Source organism: Lithobates pipiens, unplaced genomic scaffold (assembly GCF_037356315.1).
Source record: "Lithobates pipiens isolate NorthernLeopardFrog02 unplaced genomic scaffold, aLitPip1_a1.2 Scaffold_18, whole genome shotgun sequence".
Taxonomy (NCBI): Eukaryota; Metazoa; Chordata; class Amphibia; order Anura; family Ranidae; genus Lithobates; species Lithobates pipiens.
In genome coordinates, this window is record NW_027507758.1 from 46,825,717 (window position 1) to 46,845,998 (window position 20,282).

At 39.0% G+C, this 20,282-nt stretch overlaps 1 protein-coding gene across 1 annotated transcript in view; it reads left to right on the forward strand.

Moving 5' to 3' along the window:
• Positions 1-20,282, forward strand: part of SRBD1 (S1 RNA binding domain 1) — a 306,724-nt gene that overhangs the window by 169,701 nt on the left and 116,741 nt on the right. The window contains 1 exon segment of the mRNA XM_077485079.1: positions 7,954-8,036. Coding sequence (XP_077341205.1) covers positions 7,954-8,036 — 83 coding nt within the window.

Here is a 20,282-nt window from a genome sequence, read left to right on the forward strand (position 1 = left end):
ATGCTAATTTAACGTAATCTAAAGTCTTGTAGCACACACTAAATAAATGAATCTAACATCATTTTACATCTGGTAAAGGTTATGGCAATTCATATGTTCCCCCCCTAGTTACGAGGCATTGACACACTGAGCAGTGAAAAGCCATAGACTCCACAATAAAAGTGAGACTTGCTCATACAATAGGAGGAAAGTGTAAGTTGCTTATTTATTGATTTTTCCAAATATTCCACGCAGCTCCTAGTTATGGATTAGATTCATATACTGCACATTGGGATTTGTTTAATGGAACACTTTATTAATCATAGATTGCAGTACATAACAAGAATTTTGTTTTAAATGTATTTTTTTTTTTAAATAGACCACATACAGGAAATCTGTGAATTCAATAATGATTGTAGGCAACAAATAAAGACAGTCAGAAAACGTTCAGAGTGGTTTAGTGTCTAAGCTGAGGTGTATGGAATCCTTTGCAGCCATATTTAGCAGGCTTTATAAGGATTTCAGGCGGAACTGCAGTCTCTTGTCAGATGATCCTTTGAAGTGAAAGGAAATCTCCCAAGAGGAAACAAAAATCCCCCACCTTCAGGTCCGCCTTTAAAACTGACAAGTGGTCCTGATCGGAAAGCCTGTGTAAAAGGGCCATAAAAAAAAAAAAAGATATAAAGTGAGCAGACGTAAACGGTTGACATCCAATTACGTCGTCCTGATCGATCTAAATGGAAAAGGACGCCAACCTTGTTCGGTTTAAAAAAAAAAAAAAAATGATCTGAACAAACATGGATGTAAACGGATAATCATCCATAGACTGAAATGCAGAAACAAAATAAAGGGTACACCAGCCTCGTGCAATATCATAAAAAATGATTTATTGTGGGGAAAAGAAAGGAATTCCATTATACTGACAAAGGAAAGCAAATACAGTCACATAGAATACAGTATAGATGCTCCAGTGATGCCCATGTTACCCGTAAATGACATTTAATATCTCTCAGATACGATTTGGGTTAATGAGCGTTTTTGAACCACGAGTGAAAGCTTTAACACAATAACAAAAATGTATTGGTATATAGTAAGGATACACAGGAATCCATCTATTGTACAGGAAAAGGGTAAAAATCATGGATTACATGAAGGAATACCGAGTTTAATACTCAAAACATGAATCTACAAACAAGACAGAAAAGACATAAGACATATATTCAGTACAAGTAAAATGGAGATATCCCATACCATAGTTAACATGCTACTGCCCACCAAGGTTTCATTCTGGTGACTGCTCTACCATAGAGTATGTACTCTTCCTTCCCATCTAGTCTGTGTATATCATTGCAGGCTGATGCCTCATTGTTTGGTGTGGCTCTGATTGGTGGGCCTCCCTATTCCTGGTTAAGGATTGGCTAAAATCTCCAATCCCTATACTTTGCATAAGTCAGCCCCCTTTAATGCAAATCCTTGGCACCTACTATTTTGAGTGGGAGATTTAACTTGTAGGTACTTGACCTTTTCAGGAAAGTTAAGTATTGATGACGGGCTGACCATCTTCATTGCATATCTAAACCAGGGATCCTTTTGAAGTGAATATTTATAGAACAATGAGGTTTGTGTCCCATTGTTTAGATAAACAAGCTTAGGCCCTGAATCGTCAGTATAAAGCCCCATACGCACTGTCAGATTTTCTGCTGATTTTTGTCTTCAGATAAACCAAAACCATGTAGTGCAAGGGCCTGCCTGATTGCATACAAATTGAAACTCCTAAGGTTTGACCTCATATTATATGGTTTTGGTAAATCTGAAGGAAAAAATCAGCAGAAAATCTGATAGTGTGTATGGGGCTTTACAGGTATTGCAGTGGGTAATTTATCTTTTACTGGAATGAGCTTGTTCAATATATAACAATAGTTAACGGAAGGAACTCAAAGGGATCATGTGATCATTACAGAAAAGGCTTGCCAGACGCCAGAGCTTGGATTGGTGCACACTGGCGGTCCCAGAGTTGTTTTTCTGAGAACCATTGACCTAAATGATAGCTTCCCTTTAAAGATAATATAGTAGTAGACGAAACCCTCTAACCTCAGGCTGTTAGGATAAATATTAAATACTACCCATGTCGAGAACATCTGCAAATGTAATTTTAAAACTTGCAATGACGTGTGTTTTACAATAGATGTCAATTGTTAATGTTTCTAAATATAATGGCCATAACCTACATCATTTCTTGTTTTCCCATTGGTTATGAAGGCGTATGAAACTCAAAAAAAATTAAAAAGATGTTCCAAAACACTGGAAAACCAATTTTTACATTTCTGTATTTTACTAACTTGTATATTCTGTCAGTGGATCTGAAACTTTATAACAAAGATAAAAAAGGGGCATTATTTAATGTGGAGTTAGCGTCAGATATGTGTTTTGACAGCGCATCTGGAAAGTATTCTCAGCGCCTCACTTTTTCCACATTTTGTTATGTTATAGCCTTATTCCAAAATTAATCAGTCATTATTTTGCTCAAAAATTCTACAAACAATACCCCATAATGACAACGTGAAAAAAGTTTGGAATGTTTGCAAATTTATTAAAAATGAAAAAAATCCCATGTACATAAGTATTCACAGCCTTTGCTCAATACTTTGTTGAAGCACCTTTTGGCACCAATTACAGCCTCAAGTTTTTTGTTTTTTTTTGAGTATAATGCTATAAACTTGGCACACCTATTTTTGGGCAGTTTCTCCCATTCTTATTTGCAGGACCTCTCCAGCTTCATCAGCTTAGATGGAATGCATAGGTGCACAGCCATTTCTAGATCTCTCCACTGACGTTCAATTGGGTTTAAGTCTGGGCTCTGGCTGGGCTACTCAAGGATATTCACAGAGTTGTCCCATAGCCACTCCTTTGTTATCACGGCTGTGTGCTTAGGGTCGTTGTACTGTTGGAAGATGAACCTTCACCCCAGTCTGAGGTCCAGAGCGCTCTGGAGCAGGTTTTCATCAAGGGTGTCTCTTTACATTACTGCATTCATCTTTACCTCAATCCTGTCTGGTCTCCCAGTTCCTGCCGCTGAATAACATCCCCGCGGCATGATGCTGCCACCACCATGCTTCACTGTAGGGATAATCCTAGCCAGGTGATGAGTGGTGCCTGGTTTCCTCCAGACATGACGCTTGCCATTCAGGTCAAAGAGTTCCATATTTGTTTCATAAGACCAGAGAATTTTGTTTTTCTCATGGTCTGAGAGTCCTTCAGGTGCCTTTTGGCAAACTCCCGGCAGCCTGTCATGTGCCATTTACTGAGGAGTTTCTTCCATCTGTCCACGCTACCATACAGGCCTGATTGGTGAAGTGCTGCAGAGATGATCGTTCTTCTGGAAGGTTCTCCTCTCCCCACAGAGAAACGCTGTGCTTTTTGGTTACCTCCATGACTAAGGCCCTTCTCCCCCAATCGCTCAGTTTGGCTGGGTGGCCTGCTCTAGGAAGAGTCCTGGTGCTTCCAAACTTCTTCCATTTACAGATGATGGAGACCACTGTGCTCATTGGGACCTTCAATGCTTCAGAGATGTTTCTGTACCCTTCCCCAGATCTGTGCCTCCATAGAATTTTGTCTCGGAGGTCTACAGACAATTCCTTGGACTTCATTGCTTGGTTTGTGCTCTGAAATGTACTGTTAGCTGTAGGACCTTTATATAGACAGGTGTGTGACTTTCCAAATCATGTCCAATCAAATGAATGTACCACAGGTGGACTCCAATCAAATTGTAGAAACATCTCAAGGATGATCAGTGGAAACAGGATGCTGCTGAGCTTAATTTTTGATTTTTAATACATTTGCAAAGATTTCAAACAAACTTCTTTCATGTTGTCGTTATGTTTGTAGAATTTTGAGGAAAGTAATGAATTTAATTTTAATTAATAATATTATTTAATTTTTTAATAAAGCTGTAACATAACAAAATGTGGAAAAAGTGAAGCACTGTGAATACTTTTCGGATGCACTGTATGTTAAGTGGATGCAAGTAATGTATAGGTGTAAAGCTGGCCATAGGCTACAGTTTTTTGAGAGTAAACATTCATTCAAATGTTTTACCAGTACATTGATCGGCGTGATAAATGTTGTTCAAAAGTACTTACTATTAAAATTGGATTTTGGAATTCATAGACTTTCCTGAATGAAACCTACATATTGTTAGAAATGTCATAAATAAAATGTACTAGGTGCAAATCAATTCTAATAGAGTAAAACATTTTTGTGAAAATATATAGTGGTAGCAGCCCGCAGCACTCGCTGATATCTAAATACCCCAAAATCCACCTCAATATACAAAATCAAAGTGTTGAGCTGTTACAAATCCATTAACTATTTAAATACATAATTTCAGCAATTCCACTGTGAATTATAGAAAAATTCTAATTGTAAATTAGAAATTGTAAATTAAATTGTAAAAAAAAAATAATTATATTCTGGTCATCACCCTCACCATTTCCAGTGCTCATGCTAACTCAATCAGCTTACCAGAACATTGGACCTCAATACACCAGATGTCTAATATGGCTTTATACTGTCCACAGATGGATGGATGGCTCTCTTCCCTGTGCTGCTTTTGCTTTTAAGAGGCCACACACACCAGATGCAGATCTCATATGCAGATGTTTCTCAACCTTTTTTCAGTGAATGCACTCTTTAAAATTCACACAATCTCGATGCACCCCATTCTAAAATGTAAAAAAAGGAAACTAATAGTTTTGCATAAAGTAGCAACATCCACATGTGTAGGACACCCAACATTAGAGGTGATTTATTCTTCCAAAGCAAATCAACTTTTCCACACTGGTACTGACTAGTATTTTAATGTTTCTCTTCATCCTCAGCTAATGTGACCCTGGTGCTGAATTAGATGGGCAGTGGAAGGGCAGGTGCCTGACATCCTTCTTTATTAACCGAAGATATCATTGGTTGTTGGGTCACTAGAAGGTTGCTATGGTACACAATGAATACATGTGGCTTTCTGTAACTAATGCCACGGACTTTCCGGCAAACTAGGTCTGACGGGATTAGTCTGTCGGACAATCCGATCATGTGTGGGCTAATCTGTTCATTTTTCGGGACCTAGAAATAGAACATGTTTCAAATCTATCTGACTGACTCAATTCTGATGGACTCAAATTGGGAAAACCTTTAGTCTGTGTGCTGGTCCGACGGACCAAATACAACACAAGGGCAGCTATTGGCTACTGGCTATTGAACTTCCTTTTTTTGTCATTTACATCATCACGTTCAAAACTAATGGACTTTCAAACTTAGTCCGTTCTTATGTGGCCGAGTTGGGTTCATTCTGAAAGTCTGTCGGAATTCTGCCGAAATTCCGTCTGGAAGACAGTCAGACCTAGTTTGCCGGAAAGTCCAGTGATTTGTATGCGGCATAATAGGTAGGCTTGACCCACCCACTGGCTTGTATACAGTTTTTGGGCAATCTCTAGGTATTTTGCCAATGCACCCCTGAAGAGACCTAAAGGCACACCAGGGTTGAAAAAGGCTGGTTAGCAGTTACCAGATCAGTTCATCAAAAAAGTGGAATACTCACAAGCGAAGGTTTAAATTTGAGCATTAAAATCATCGCCCCCACAAGCTGGCATAATGTCACAGCATAGCTTCCTTCTTATGTTTTTCATCCTACAGAACATCCTCTGTGTGGGGATGTCGGAGACTTGCTAGTGATTATAAAATCAAACAAATGTTTTTAAAATGAATTTTTTTTAATGCAATTCTATTAGTTTATGGCCAGCCTAACATTACCAGGTATTTATTACCTCACAGAGCTCACAAAACCCACCCCTACCAACAATGCCTTTTATCTGTGTTTATAGAACAGTAGCCTCCAAACTGCAGCTCCAACCACTGATAACCCATGATGGAACACTGTTACACGGTTCAAACTGTCCATGGGGAGGCTGAATATACCAAGTTCATCAATCGATCAACTTTGGTACAACCAGCCTGCCGGATTCTCTTGCGATAATCACTAGTGGCTGCTATAGCCCCTAGCGATAATCACTGTCTTTCCCTGCTGAGAGAAGACTATCGCCGATTGCCTTGTCAAGTGTCTGTGTTGAAGGGGGAATCCTGCAAATTTCTTTCTTACAGCCTGTGGTTGCAGGAAAGAAATTTGCACTTTGTATAGCCTGCCTTACTCCCTCTGATGCCAATGATGGGACAATATTCCTTCCACTAACTCAAATGATTTGCCCCTCTCACCTTGTGAATTGATAAAGTTTCAGCCTACATTTTGACGAAAGGAAAGCATCACCAGACTAATGACCTACCCTAGGCAAAGCCACTGGCTAGAGCTCAAGGATTGCTTTTTAATGATAAAAATTTGAACTTTTATAAAAATAAAACTGTTACTGTATATTATGACAGATCAGCAATTTATTCTGATGAAATTCTGATGGGAAGATCCAGTGTTATGGAGTTCTCGCAATCTCCCGTCCTTTCTGCATTCTTCTGTGGGAGTCAAAGAAGTGTTTTGTGAAGGTAGTAACGGTGACACTAAGTTTTGTCAACTCCACTATAGGGTCGTTACTTGTGGCTCTATGCGTTAGTTTCCCCTTTTCCATTTAAACTGCTTGTATTCCTCAGTGATGAGTTCTCTGCACTGGTATTCCCACAAATTCGTCACCTACCTTGCCCTGAAGTCTATTTTTTCCTGTTGCAGGAAGATGGGGTCTCAGTTTGCTTGTTCCATTTTCCTTAATGTAAAATAACTGAAAGGTCCAACAGGTCTTGTTCACCTAATGGCTTTGTGTGTAGTGTGCTGACCTGTGAAATCAAATGTAGGTGACTCGCCAAGCCCCTCAAGATGTCAACCACTGGTTTCCCATGACCTCCTACTGTTGACAATTGTGAACAATTGTGAATTAACTATAATTTTTTGCCTGTGGCCATTGTCATAAAGCATGGGTCCCCAAACGTTGACCAATGGGCCATAGTTTGGATGTGTACAGTCTTTGCTTCTCTTGCCCCAACCCCCCCCAGCTGCGCTGTGATATTGGTTGCTAGGACCGCTGCCATCCTAACAACCAAGGACATGCTTGCCCATGCATTCATAGGAAGATGGAATGTTTTCCGTCTGGACCTTCTCTCACTCTCATTCTGCTGTTAAATCACCTGTACTCTAATTAAAGAAGTTAGGGGACTCTGGTGGGGATACTGATGTAAGGCTAGGGCACTTGATATACAGAGGAACTCTATTTGGGACATGGATGCAAAGGAGGATTCTGATGGTTTGACTGTTGGGATAAGGGGGTGGAGGGGGCGCAGATGTAAGTAGGGGACTGGTATGGGCAATTATTTTTGTTGACCCAAGAATATATGTAAAGTTTTCAATGTGGCTCATACTGAAAAGTTTTGAGACCACTGTCATAAAGTATGAGAATTCCCAGTGGGGACACGGGCAACAATTTAAACTGGGGGCTCTAACTTTTACCTACGCTACTGAGAACTAAAAAGGATACAAAACTTTTGGCTGTAGAAATACTTTTCATATCAGTACTACTTGGTGGACAGATATGTATACAAAATATTAAAGTGCTTAAAACGTCTGTCATAACATATGCATGTCTCATTGGGATGTTTTATTGAAAAGGATGTGAAACGTAGGGTGTTCCTTCACAGCCGATCTAACCATTATATTTCCAGTTGGAAAGTGAAAGGAAACACCAAAATGAAACACTTTCCACTTTCTCTATATTGTAAAACATTTCGGAATTTTCTTTCTTTAAAATCCTTAAAAAAAAAAGAAAAAAAAAATCCTATTGCTCAGTAAGGGGGGGGGGAATCCTGAGCTTTAATGCCCTCCTCTATAGTGAAGACATGAATCTGTCTGAGCTTGAGAATCACAAACTGCTGTAATTATACAGTACTGACTTTCACAGAAAACCACATTTGTTTGCCTGTTCTATTTTTCAGTTTCCATAGCGAGACGTGTACAAGATCCATTAGCTGAGCTTGTGAAAATTGAGCCCAAACACATTGGCGTCGGGATGTACCAGGTAAGGCTATACTGACTATTTCATCCTTGTATGCTTTCATATTCTAGATGATAGAGAAAAAAAAATAATATATATATATTTTTTGTGTTTGTCCCTGCAAGTTGCTTTATGGGAAAAAAAAGATTTTTTTTTATTATTATAAACACTCAGTGATTTTTTTATTTGATGAAACTCCGTGCATGTGTGTGTCTATATAGACACACACACACACCTTCACACTCTCAGGAGTTACAGACATGTCCGCATCATAGCATAATTAACAACTTGCTGACCAGGCTTTTTCTGGCACTTTTTGTTAACAAGTTTAAATCAGAATTTATTACTTATAACCCCAAAACATTATACAACTTTTTCTTTAGCGGAGACCCTACGGAATAAAATGGCGATCGTTGCATTTTTTTCACACTGTATTTGTGCAACAACTTTTCAATCACCATTTTTTTGGGAAGAAATACATTTTAATTCATTTAAACAATAAACAATATATACCTAATTTTTTGTTGGTGTAATAGGAAAGATGATGTTACGCTGAGTAAATAGACCTAACATGTCACGCTTTAATATGATGGTACTCATAGAGGGTATTGAAAATGCAACTTGAACCCACTTTCTGGTTTCCTGCACCTCAAACTCATTGCTATGTTCCTCAAACCATTCTTGAATTCATCAGACCAGCCCACCTTTCATTGCTATGTGGTCCAGTTCTGATGTTAATGTGCCCATTGAAAGCACTAAAGTGGTTCTAAAAGCACAAGTTATTTTTTTTATATCTTGATGCATTCTATGCTTTAAGATAAAAAATCTTTAGTGTGCAGCATCACCCGTAACACTTACCTGAGCTCCGTTTCTATCCAGTGATGTTGCACTCGACTGTCTGGGGCTCATCTCCTAAATTGACTGAGACAGCAGCGGGCGCCATTGGCACCCACTGCTATCACTCAGACAGTGAGCTCCATGTCTAAATGAACACACAGAGCAGCGGCTCTGGTGTCCCCATAGCAAGCTGCTTGCTGTGGGGGCACTCAGCAGAAGGGAGGGGCCAGGAGAGCTGACAAGGGACCTGAGAAGAGGAGGATCAGGGCTGCTCTGTGCAAAACCAACGGCATAGAGGAGGTAAGTATAACATGTTTGTCATTTTTAAAGTGTTGTTTTTTTTTTTGTTTTTTTTTATCACTTTCATACAGCAATGAAGAAAAAAATGAATGCCCTACCCCCCACCCCACAAAAAAATAAAAAATAAAATCCCATACAGCTCATAATGGATCGCTCTGAAATGTAAATACCATTTAACCGCTTGCCTGCTGGGCACTTATACCCTCTTCCTGCCCAGGCCAAGTTTCAGCTTTCAGAGCTGTCACAATTTGACAATTGCACGGTAATACAGCACTGTACTCAAATGAACTTGTTAGAATTTTTTTCACACTAATAGAACTTTCTTATAGTAATTATTCACCACTGGGTTTTTATTGCTAAACAAACAAAAAAAGCCAACATAAAAAAAAAAAAAAAAAAACTATTTTTTTCCCTAGTTTCTGTTATAAAATTTGGAAAAACAGGTAATTTCTCTCCTCCACTGATGTGCGCTGATGGGCACTAATAGGAGTCACTGATGAGAACACACTGATAGGTGACACTAATAGGCAGCACTGATGGCCACTAATTGGCACTGGTGGGCATTAATTTGCAGCACAGATTGGCACTGTTTGGGGCTGCACTGATCATCAGGACACTGATGATAAAGTGCCCTGATTATTAGTGCAGATGCACCCTTTTACACTAGCCAGTTACCGGTTCTCTTCTCCTCTCACGCTTTGGCAGTGCGAGGAAAGGAATGCCGATAACCTTCAAGTGTGTTTACATCATGATCAGCTGTGATTGTACACAGTTAATCATATGGTATAGAGCCACTGTGATTGGCTCTTTATCCTGATCTGCGATCAGCTGTGTCCGAAGGACACTGCAATCAAAGACTGCTGGCGGGCGCGATCACGGGAGGACGTCATACGATGCCCTCCCAGAACTGGGCAGAGTTTGAGCAACTCTATGGCAAATGAGGTTTAAAGATGGTGTATAAACCAAATAGCACATGTAAATAAGGGTCCATTCACACAGGGGCAGCATGACTTCCAGCAAGACTTTGGGAGGCAACTTGGACACGACTTGAGTGTGAATCACAGCACGACTTGAGGCAACTTACAAGGCAACTTGAAGTTGCCTCCAGGACAGGGGACTTTGCCGGTGGCCAATCACATAATAATCAGTAGGGATGAGCTCAGGCATGTTCAGATGGAACACTTGCAGAGCCCGCCAGGAAGTCAGTGCAGCGCTGCGCTAATTGCAGGCAGTGAGACATTGCCCGATCTCTGCAGCCGCACATTGGGGCAATGTCTCACTGCCTATGATTAGCGCAGCGATGCGCCGACTTCCTGCCAGGCTCTGCACGTGTTCCATGCGAACACGCCTGAGCTCATCCCTAATAATCAGCTCTGTGTTGCCTAGAAGTGAGATTGAAGTAGTACAGGAACCTTTTCTGAAGTCGGAGTGACTTCAGTAGTGTGCATTAAGACGGCTCCATTCACTTACATTGATTTTATCATGTTGCGTGACTTGCGGCAACTTGGGACGACTTCAAGTCGGATCCAAAGTTGCCCCCGTGTGAATGGACTCTTAAGGTTTCACAGTTGTAGTAACAATATAAACTGCATTTAAGGACCCCAAAAGGTGTACAGCAAGAGCATCTGGGGAGAACCCCTGGGCATTATTGGGTGGTATTATAACAGAAAAAAGATACCATACTTATAATACAAGTAGTGAGACCAAAAATAACCAAACACAAATGTTTAAAAATGTGCACTAACCACTGGTATGTCGAGCATAGATATAAGAGAACATGATCGAGAAACAAACTACATTCCAGGGAGTCCATGCCCATATAATGCCGCAATAAGGTATCACGGGCACCCACAGAATAGCTTCACACACGTAATATGTAGCCACTTTGTCAGAAGGTCCTTTGTTATGTTTTTTTTTTTTTTTTTTTTTTTTTAGGCAAGCCATTAATTTAGTTTGTGAATATAGAGAAATGGTGATCGTGTGGAGTACACTGTCAGTCTTTTCAATGTTCCACAAATTAACACGATGACAGTGATGAGAACTCCAGGCAAATCTTTTTTTTTCTTTTTTGTATGATTTCTTTGTATGATTATATTATCTTTAGCCTACTGATGAAATACAACACAAACAGCAATGCTTTAAAAATGTTATTTCTGCTGAAGTTTTTGTTTCTTAGTAAGGAGTAGTGCGGGGTTTGTTTTCCTGGCGTTTTTTCCCCTATGAGCCAACCTAACGCACTGCCCATTCCCCTTCAACTTTATGTAAGAACAAACTGCCATTCATAGGATAGTGAACTTATGTATAATGTAGTGGGCTATGCAGACCTGTGCAGAGTTTTTGACCAATGAAGGCAACAGGCACAATATTTGTAGTTGCCAATGTTTAAAGACTTCAGTACCAGGCACTCCCCCCTTCCTGCCCAGGCCAATTTTCAGCTTTCAGCGCTGTCACTCTTTGAATGAGTAATCATTTTCTTCCCACAAATAGCGTTTCCTTTTGGTGGTATTTGATCTCCACTGGGGTTTTTATTTGGTTTAAAAAGGCAAACATTTTTGAAAAAAAAAATATTTTTCTTTGTTTCTGTTATAATTGTTTTCTCCTTCACTGATGGGCACTGATGAGGCTGCACTAATGGTCACTGATGGGCATTGAGGCACTGACAGTCATTACTGATGGGCAATGATTGGCATCTGTGATGGGCACTGATAGGTGTTACTGATGGGCACTGACTGGCATTTTGATGGGCACTGACTGGCATGTAATTGGCAGATGTGGTGGGCACCTTTGATGGGGGGCTAAGCTGATCAAGGCACTGATTATCACACCCTCTGACAGGAGAACTGCCGCTCAACTCTTCCTGTCGGCATGAACCAAGGAAAGCCCTTTAACTGGCACTTCCTGGTTACCACTGTGATTGGTCATAGGCTCTTTACCGCGATCAGAGATGCGGTGTGTCAGAGCAATACACAGCACCACCAATCGCCGCATGCGGTTGGGGGGCGCAAACAAGCGGTTTATCGCGCTGGACGTCAAGATAACGGAGCCACATTGTGGACGTCAATCCGCAATAGGGCGGGCGGCAAGTGGTTAACCACTTCAGTACTGGATATTTTCATCACCTTTTTGCCCAGGCCAATTTTTAGCTTTCGGCGCTGTTGTACTTTGGATGACAATTACTCATGCAACACTGTACTCAAATTATATATTTTTTTTTATTTATTTAAATAAATAGCGGTTACATTTGTTAGTATTTAAAGAAGAACTGTCGGCTGCTCACATAATTTGTAATAATATCTGTGCCATACTGAAGCTTCCCTCCAACCACTTTGCACATTATTTTATATATAGTGTGATTCTGTACTTGCCAAATATGCTGCAGAAATCTCCCTCCACTGAGTCTGGCTGCAACCATTATAACTGTGGGCAGCTGAAGCTGCTGCCTGTTCACTTCCTGGATTTACACAGACACACCTCCAGCTCTGCAGCTCTCATTGGCCTTGTTATGGCTCACCCCCCCCCCCCCCCCTCCCTTCCTGGCAAACTCTCATGAGAGAGAGCTGTGCATGGTGTCATATAAGTCTAGGCTAATGACCAGACAAGAAACATGAAGTGGGCTGTATGAGGTATTTACTGGCAGAAAAAAAAATTTTACTATCCAAAGTTAAAACAACAGAAGATTTAATAGATGGAAAGTTGAAAAAATGACTGAAGGTCTGCTTTAATCACAATTTAGTTTTTAAAATTTTTTGCTAAATAAAAGAAAAAGAAAAAAATCTTGAAGAAAAATATTTTTTTTGTTCAAAATTTTGTGGATCTTGTTAGGCTTTCTAATAAGAAAGCCCAGCAGTAACATCTGACTGTCAGTACAACTGAAGGGTGGTACAGTTGCACGTGAGCTGGAGGAAGGGGCGTCTCTTTCCTATGATTACAGTTCTGAGCAGCAGATAAAAGTGCGGGCTTTTTACAGCAAAGTTGTAAAATAACACAACAAAGGTGGTTCAAAGCTGTACCACCCGTTGGCTGTAAGCTGTAAACATGCCATATTCTTAAGCAGTATTTAATGTTTTTCTGCCTAAATTAAAAAATGTTCTTGTCCTTAACAGAGTCAATACTTGTCCAAAAATGTCCACACTCCCTTAAACTTTTGCTCTTTAAATCATAATGGAGTTCATTTATTTTAACGGTTATATATAAATACATAGGCACAATCTGGTTAATGTTGATGTATTTTCATTTTCAATTTTATTGTTGTGTTTTGTACATGTAGTACTTTGTCCATGTTTCTATGTACTGTCTAAGGCTATCTGTGAAAGTTTATCATTTTCGGTACACATTAAGTGATCTTGTGGTCGGTGCAGATTTTCGCCTTCACAATAATATATGTATAGCATACATATATTAGAATATATTTTTTTTGCTTTATTATTGCCAGACCCCGATCTATATCCTAAATATATTGTAATGTTCTTGTTGTGAATATGAATATCATACATTTCTATAGGTTTGTATTGTTTCCTTACCCTCTTGATGGTAATTCTGGCTCCACGAGGCTGATCATCGTCCAAGCCTGAGATCTGGCCAGAACATGAAGCTCTGCTGTGTATAGATTTTAAATCCAGGAAATGGATTGTAGATCCTCATACCGTCTGTAGATTCCATAGGCCAGCTGCTACATGTCATTATTTCTTTACCATAAGAGTATGCTTGAAGGATGGACAGAGGAATGAACAGGCCTGCTGTACTAGTGGCCCAACTCTCTCTACTGTCATTTTCAGTAGTGCCCCTAGAAGGTTATAATGGTTCCCTTGTGGAGTAATGGTTTATGTGATCCTGGGGAAGAGGGAGAAAAGCGAGGAGAAAACGCCTGAAATTATAAAATTAGTTGATTAAGGCCTCTTTCACACGGGATGGATCCGTGATAATCCGCCCTGCAAACATCCGCTTGCTCAGCGGGGATCAGACCTGTCAGAGCGCCGCTCTCCCCTATGGGAGATCGGATGGCGACGGACCGCAGAGTCTGGCGTCATCCGATCCGCAGATGGATGGCAAAGTAGGTTTTTCCTCCGTCACACTTTTATTTTTTATTTTTTTTAGTGGGTCGGATGTCAGTGGTCATGTCACCGCTGACATCGGACGCTCCATACATGTCTATGGAGCATCCATTTAGGCGGACCCGAACGGAGCGTTCGTGTGAAAGAGGCCTTACTGTGTCCAGTCCAGTTCTGACATTCGTCTCCTTCATGTAAAAAAAATATTTTTATTTTGCTTGAACACTACTTAGAATCCCTAAACATTTTATATATATGTATATGTAAATCTCTCTCTTTTTTTTTTTTTAAGCAGAGACCCTAGAGAATAAAATGGTGGGTGTTGTCTATTTTTAAGCCACACTAGATTTGTGCTTCAGTTTTTCAAATGCAATTTTTAAAAAGAAAAATACACTTTAATGACTTTTAATGCACAAATACGCAATATAATACCCATTTGTTTGTTAAAATATAAAAAAAAATGATGTTGGGCCACTGCCTGTAAAAGTGATTCAGTGGCTGTAAAGCCACTAGGCGCACTTTTACCTGATAGGGAATTACCAGCTCTAAAAAACGAGACTGGATCATGGTTGTAGCCTAAACCTTGATCCTGGTATAAACACTTAAAACTTGTGTCCAAACACCAATTCGCTCAAATCAGCAATTACTGATGGTTTAAAGAAAGCGGAAGTGACGTAGTTTCTGCTGAGTTGCCTATTATGCCTATTTTGTCAGACCCTAGAGAATAAAATGGTGGATGTTGCATATTTTTATGCCACACTAGATTTGTGCCATAGTTTTTCAAGCACAGTTTAAAAAAAAAAATGTTAATGACTTGTAATGCCCAAATATGCAATATAATACCCAGTTGTTTGGTAAAAGATATTAGGCCACTGCTTGGAAAAGTGATTCGGTGGCTCTATAGCCACTAGGATCACTTTTGCCTCATGGGGAATTGCCAGCTCTAAAAAAAAACAAGACTGGATCATGATTGTAGCCTCAACCTTGATCCTGGTATAAACACTTAAGACAGGACAGAAAGTGGTTCAATTCACTTTCTTACTGCATTGGCATGAGGGCTGTGGCTAATGATTAGAGCAGCAGTTGGTATAGTTTGAGAACAAAATATTACAGCTCACATATACTAAAATGAAATTGAAATCCTGAAAGGCTATTTAAAGCACCTGAGCTTATCAAGCAAAAATCTGGGGATTTAGTCACACCATATGGCCATACAGTGCTTAAGCCCACTACTGCTTCAAAGTACCCCAATATCAGTGGGTCCTACACTAGTCATAGAATGAAAGATCCACGCTCCTCTTTATGGGAGGACTAAAAGGACGACTCCTATAACTCAAGTGGACACTAATTAGAGGTAATGGTGGGGTGGGGTGCTCCAGCCCACGTTGTCTGGTTACGAAGACCCATATAACATAAGTTGGTATAGCTTCCTTGAAAAGAGATCACTGCAAGACTTATTTGTATTAATACATTCATTTGGACAAAATGATTCTATGTTTTTATAGAAAGATAGTCCTTTTGGTGTTGAGATCTGCCAACTGGCATCTATGGATTTCCTTACTCTTGCGCCCTAGCTTCCTAGCACCGTAATCGCAATATAGAGCCATAGAGGACTAGAACAGAATTTGAAAATAAAACTTGGGTCGTCCTTCGGACCAAATCATTTACATTGGCTACCTTCCCAACCTTCATTCTTTGTATTGTGTTTTGTATGATTTTTCAGAGTGGTTGGTATGGAATATTTTGCAGCAGAAATATACAAACTATCACATAAAATAAAAAATGTGTTTTCAATTATAGTATATACTATACTCGTTTACTAAAACCTGTCAAGTCCTTTTCAGTATTTTTAAATCTGCAGCTTTCAATAAATTAAAACCTGTTTATCCTACCATAAGGCAATCAGCGGGTAACAATGTGCTGTCCCTTACAATTTTGCACCTGCAATATTACCCCATTGTACGGCCTTCCAGTGAAGCTGCAATTTGAACACACATTATGCAGACATGGTCCAATGTTTTCACCATAAAGAAGCCTGCTTGAAATGCCATACAAATATTGACAGGGAAAAGGGGAAGTAAGGAAGAAAAATAAAAAAAGGAATAAAAGAACCTTCACATAAAAGACCTCAGAAGAAAAAATGTGGGTTCAGTTGGACTTTTTAGGCATAAAGAAAGTTGTGAACACAACCAGTATATTCAAAAAGAATTATTTCTATTTATTTAAAAAAAAAAAAAAAGACAATTTAAAAAAAAAAAAAAAAAACAGGGAAAAGTTCAAATTCCTTTTTACACAAAAAAAGGGAAATGTTTCCTCCTTAAAACTACACATTTAAGACCTAATTGACATCCTATCAAACATAGTAAAATCCATTTAAAATTTCCAAAAAGGAAAGAAAAAAAACAAAATATATATCTATACAAATATAGGATCAAGGATATCAATCATACAGTCAACGATTACATATATTTTTGGTGCTCTACATGTTTCGCGTCTACGATGACGCTTCTTCAGGAGCTGATAATAATGTTCTAAATTATTCCTTCGTAAAGTGTGTCCCAAATAGGGAGATCACCGTTTCCAAAGGAGGAAGTTGGTACGATTGATTACACAAAACTTTTCTCATGAAGTTTAAATCTTCAGTATTTAGTAAAAATTCTTGAGGCGTAAGTGAACACAAGTAAATCCGTGATGGATACTGTTTAGTATCCCCTGAGCTCAGGTTGCAAAAAACGGATCAAATTCCCAATGGGTAAAGAAGGAAAGTAAAGGGGGAATCAAAAAGGCAGACTATTCGGCCCATTCACCCCTATCATATTGTTTTTTGTGTGTAAAAGATGGCGGCCATCTTTTACACACAAAAAACAATATGCAGTGATGGACATTCAGGGCCAGCAAGGCCTTCTCTGCTGATCCAAATGTCGGCTTACGTTTTATTACATTTTTTCCATGACTGCATTATTCCAATAGTCTATTATCTTCATTTCATGGCATTTCTCTTGGGTTTGCAGCTTCCAAAAGTGTATGTTTATGTTTGAGCTTTTATCCAACCATATTTCAGCCATGATGGCCATCATGTGTTGCCAGGGTCAAAGAAATGTGCCTTGACGCCTTCAGAGTCTCGAGTGCAGGCGCCTGTAGTTGACAGTAAATGGCAATCAAACTGTAGCTTTAACCAATCAGATTTTGAGTTGATGAATCCTGGGCCATCTAGAAGGTGTACAGTGCTGAATTGGTAAAGTGTGTATATATAAACAATCACCTTGTAAAACAACCCATGCTATTGTTACGGGGCTGCAACCCCATTTCCGGGACAAGGTTATTGCCCAGTTTGCTTGTATTATGCTGAAACCAAATAAAATTTATTATAAAACAAAAACGCAACTCGTGTAGTATAAAGCAGAAATGAAAAGTAAAACAATTGTGTACAAGATTAGAGGAGATGAGGTAGAGTTTCCACCAGCTAGAGAACTGACCTCACTGTGCTCTCATTCCTAGTGTAGTCAGTTTTTCATAGGAAAGCAGAGGCACTGGTGTCCTGACAAAATGTTGAACCTAGCAGAATGATCAACCCACGTCCCTTCCGTTGTCTCTAAACCAGCATGAAGTGCAGATTATGACGAATTGCTACTTATTTTCATAAATTGATGTTTGGACACAACACCGGCAGCTGGATAGAGTCCGGTGCATGATGTTATGAGCAGAGATTGTTACGCCACTCCGAAACTAACCAAGATTATGGCAGTCTCCAAGGCGGCGCCAACTTTGTCTTCGTTAGTCGCTGTGCTGTGAAAACAGCAAAATCTTCCTCTACCGGACTGTATTTGGTAGCCGGTGTTGTGTCTAAACTCCAATTCCTCCAAATCAGCAATTACTGATGGTTTAAAGAAAGTGCAAGTGACATGGTTAGGTTTTCTGCCGAGTTGCCTGTTTTGTCAGGACATTGGCAGGAACACCAGGGATTGCACAGATTTTCATTCACGGTGCAACAGGCACATATTGGGAATACAAAATGTTTGGTTTATATATTCTTTAAGGTTACAGCCAAAAACTGCTGGATTAATTTAAGTAGAAGACCACTGAAGACCTAAGCATGAAATGTACGTCCCGCCACTGAGTTACAGAACATACCTTCTAAAGTAAAAATTTCCAATGAGTTCAACCGAAAGACGAAAACAAATGTAAAAAACTTTCAAATTTGCTTCAGCAGGCACAGCACTTTAGCAAACTAAATGTCATTTAATTAGGGTTTACATCTACTTACATTTCTGAAGGAACATGTTAGCAGATTTGATCTTTACACTGGGTGTGTTGCACATAGAAAACTATTTTTTTTTTCTCCGTATGTGTCTAGAAACTCAATTCCAGAGGGCGAGCCCTTGCTTCTAGTTTTCAATTTGTTCTTGTCTAATTCTGGCCGCAACCATTCATTTTTAGCAACTGTAGGAAATATTATTTTTGAAACCCAAATCGTATTTTATTAGATAATGATTAATATCTCTGACCTTTCCCTGCATCTGCTCTATAAATACACAATGGTCGGTGTCAGTCATTGTCTAGGGTTTCATCTCTGACCCGCTTTCCATGACATAGTCTGATTTATACGAAATCGGTTTAATAGCTACTCCAAGACAAAATTAAAAGTCTCTTAATCCAGACTTAACGTTGTTTGCTTTCACAACTGTAAGTCATAAGTAATTAATTTTCTTTGGAAAATTAGTTCGGTTAGCATTCCCAGTAGCATCATTTGTTGACACAAGGTTATAGATAGGTTAATATTTTTCTTCTGCATATTGGCCTCAACTTTTGCAAGACCTTAAATCATAACAAATATACATTTGCTCAACTGCAAATAATTCAGGCTTATGCCAAATGAATGTTGTCTTTATTTTTACCATCCAAATTATGATGCTTGGTGTGACGCGGAGGCCTTGTGATTGAACTTCCAACCTGCTCGGAAATTTATTTTTCAAACAAAGTTAGAAAAGGCTACAGAAATCTGTGAGTTAAGGCTTTAATGCAAGCTTTCCATATGTTTGTTATTTTAGGGTATTCGAAGTTTACATCTTCTTTGTTTTTGGGCTTACTGGAGAAGTTTGGTGCCCATCACCCCTTCCTGAAATATTGAGGGCTTTTTAAAAGCTTGATTGTGCATATAGAGAAAATGTTTGAACTATGTGACCGATTGATGTCACCTGAACACAAATAGTTTTTTTTTTTTTTTTTTGTTATTTTATATTCCCTAACAGTTTTATTGCAAAAGACAAATTGTACAGAAAACATTGTAAAATGGTGAAAATGAGTACAATAGTGGCGCACGCCAATTTAAGCATAAATCTTCCAAAAGATGTTCATAAAGATTGTTTTTTTAAATATAGATTACTTTTCTAGTTTTCTTTTTTAAAGTCAAATTTTATATAGCAATAAAGCAAACAAAAACTGATGACAAACTTCAAGGATAAATTATCTCAATTATCACGGATAAAATATATTATGTAGGTTTTTTAGATCTCCTGGTTAAATTTCAGCTTTTGTTCTACACAGTTGTGTATTTAAAAAAATACCTGTTACCCCCAACATTTCATATTCCTGGTATGTGTATGTTGTACCATGTACTTGTGGTAAAAAGTGTCTTGTTCTCTTTGCATTTCCTTCTTTATATGAAATACATATGATCCTGCCAGTCCCCCTGCTTTCCTCATTCAAACTGGCCACAGTAGGCATGAGAGCACATCCGATCCCGGTGTGGTCAGTTTTCTGGTTGTGCAGGGAGAACAGCCTGCTTGTCCTCTAATAGCCAAGACATGTTCTGACACGCCTCCCTCTGCACTGCCATTCACTGAGAATATCAGTGTACTGCTGTATCTCTACCCCCACCACCTCTCTAAACCCCTTAGGCATCTGAGAACAGAGATTTTGTGACCACTTTAAAAAAAGAAGAAAGACAACCAGCTATATATATATATATATATATATATATATATATATATATATATATATATATATATATATATATATATATATATATATATATATATATATATTACACATTTTATTTTTTAATATATCTTTATTACTATATTGT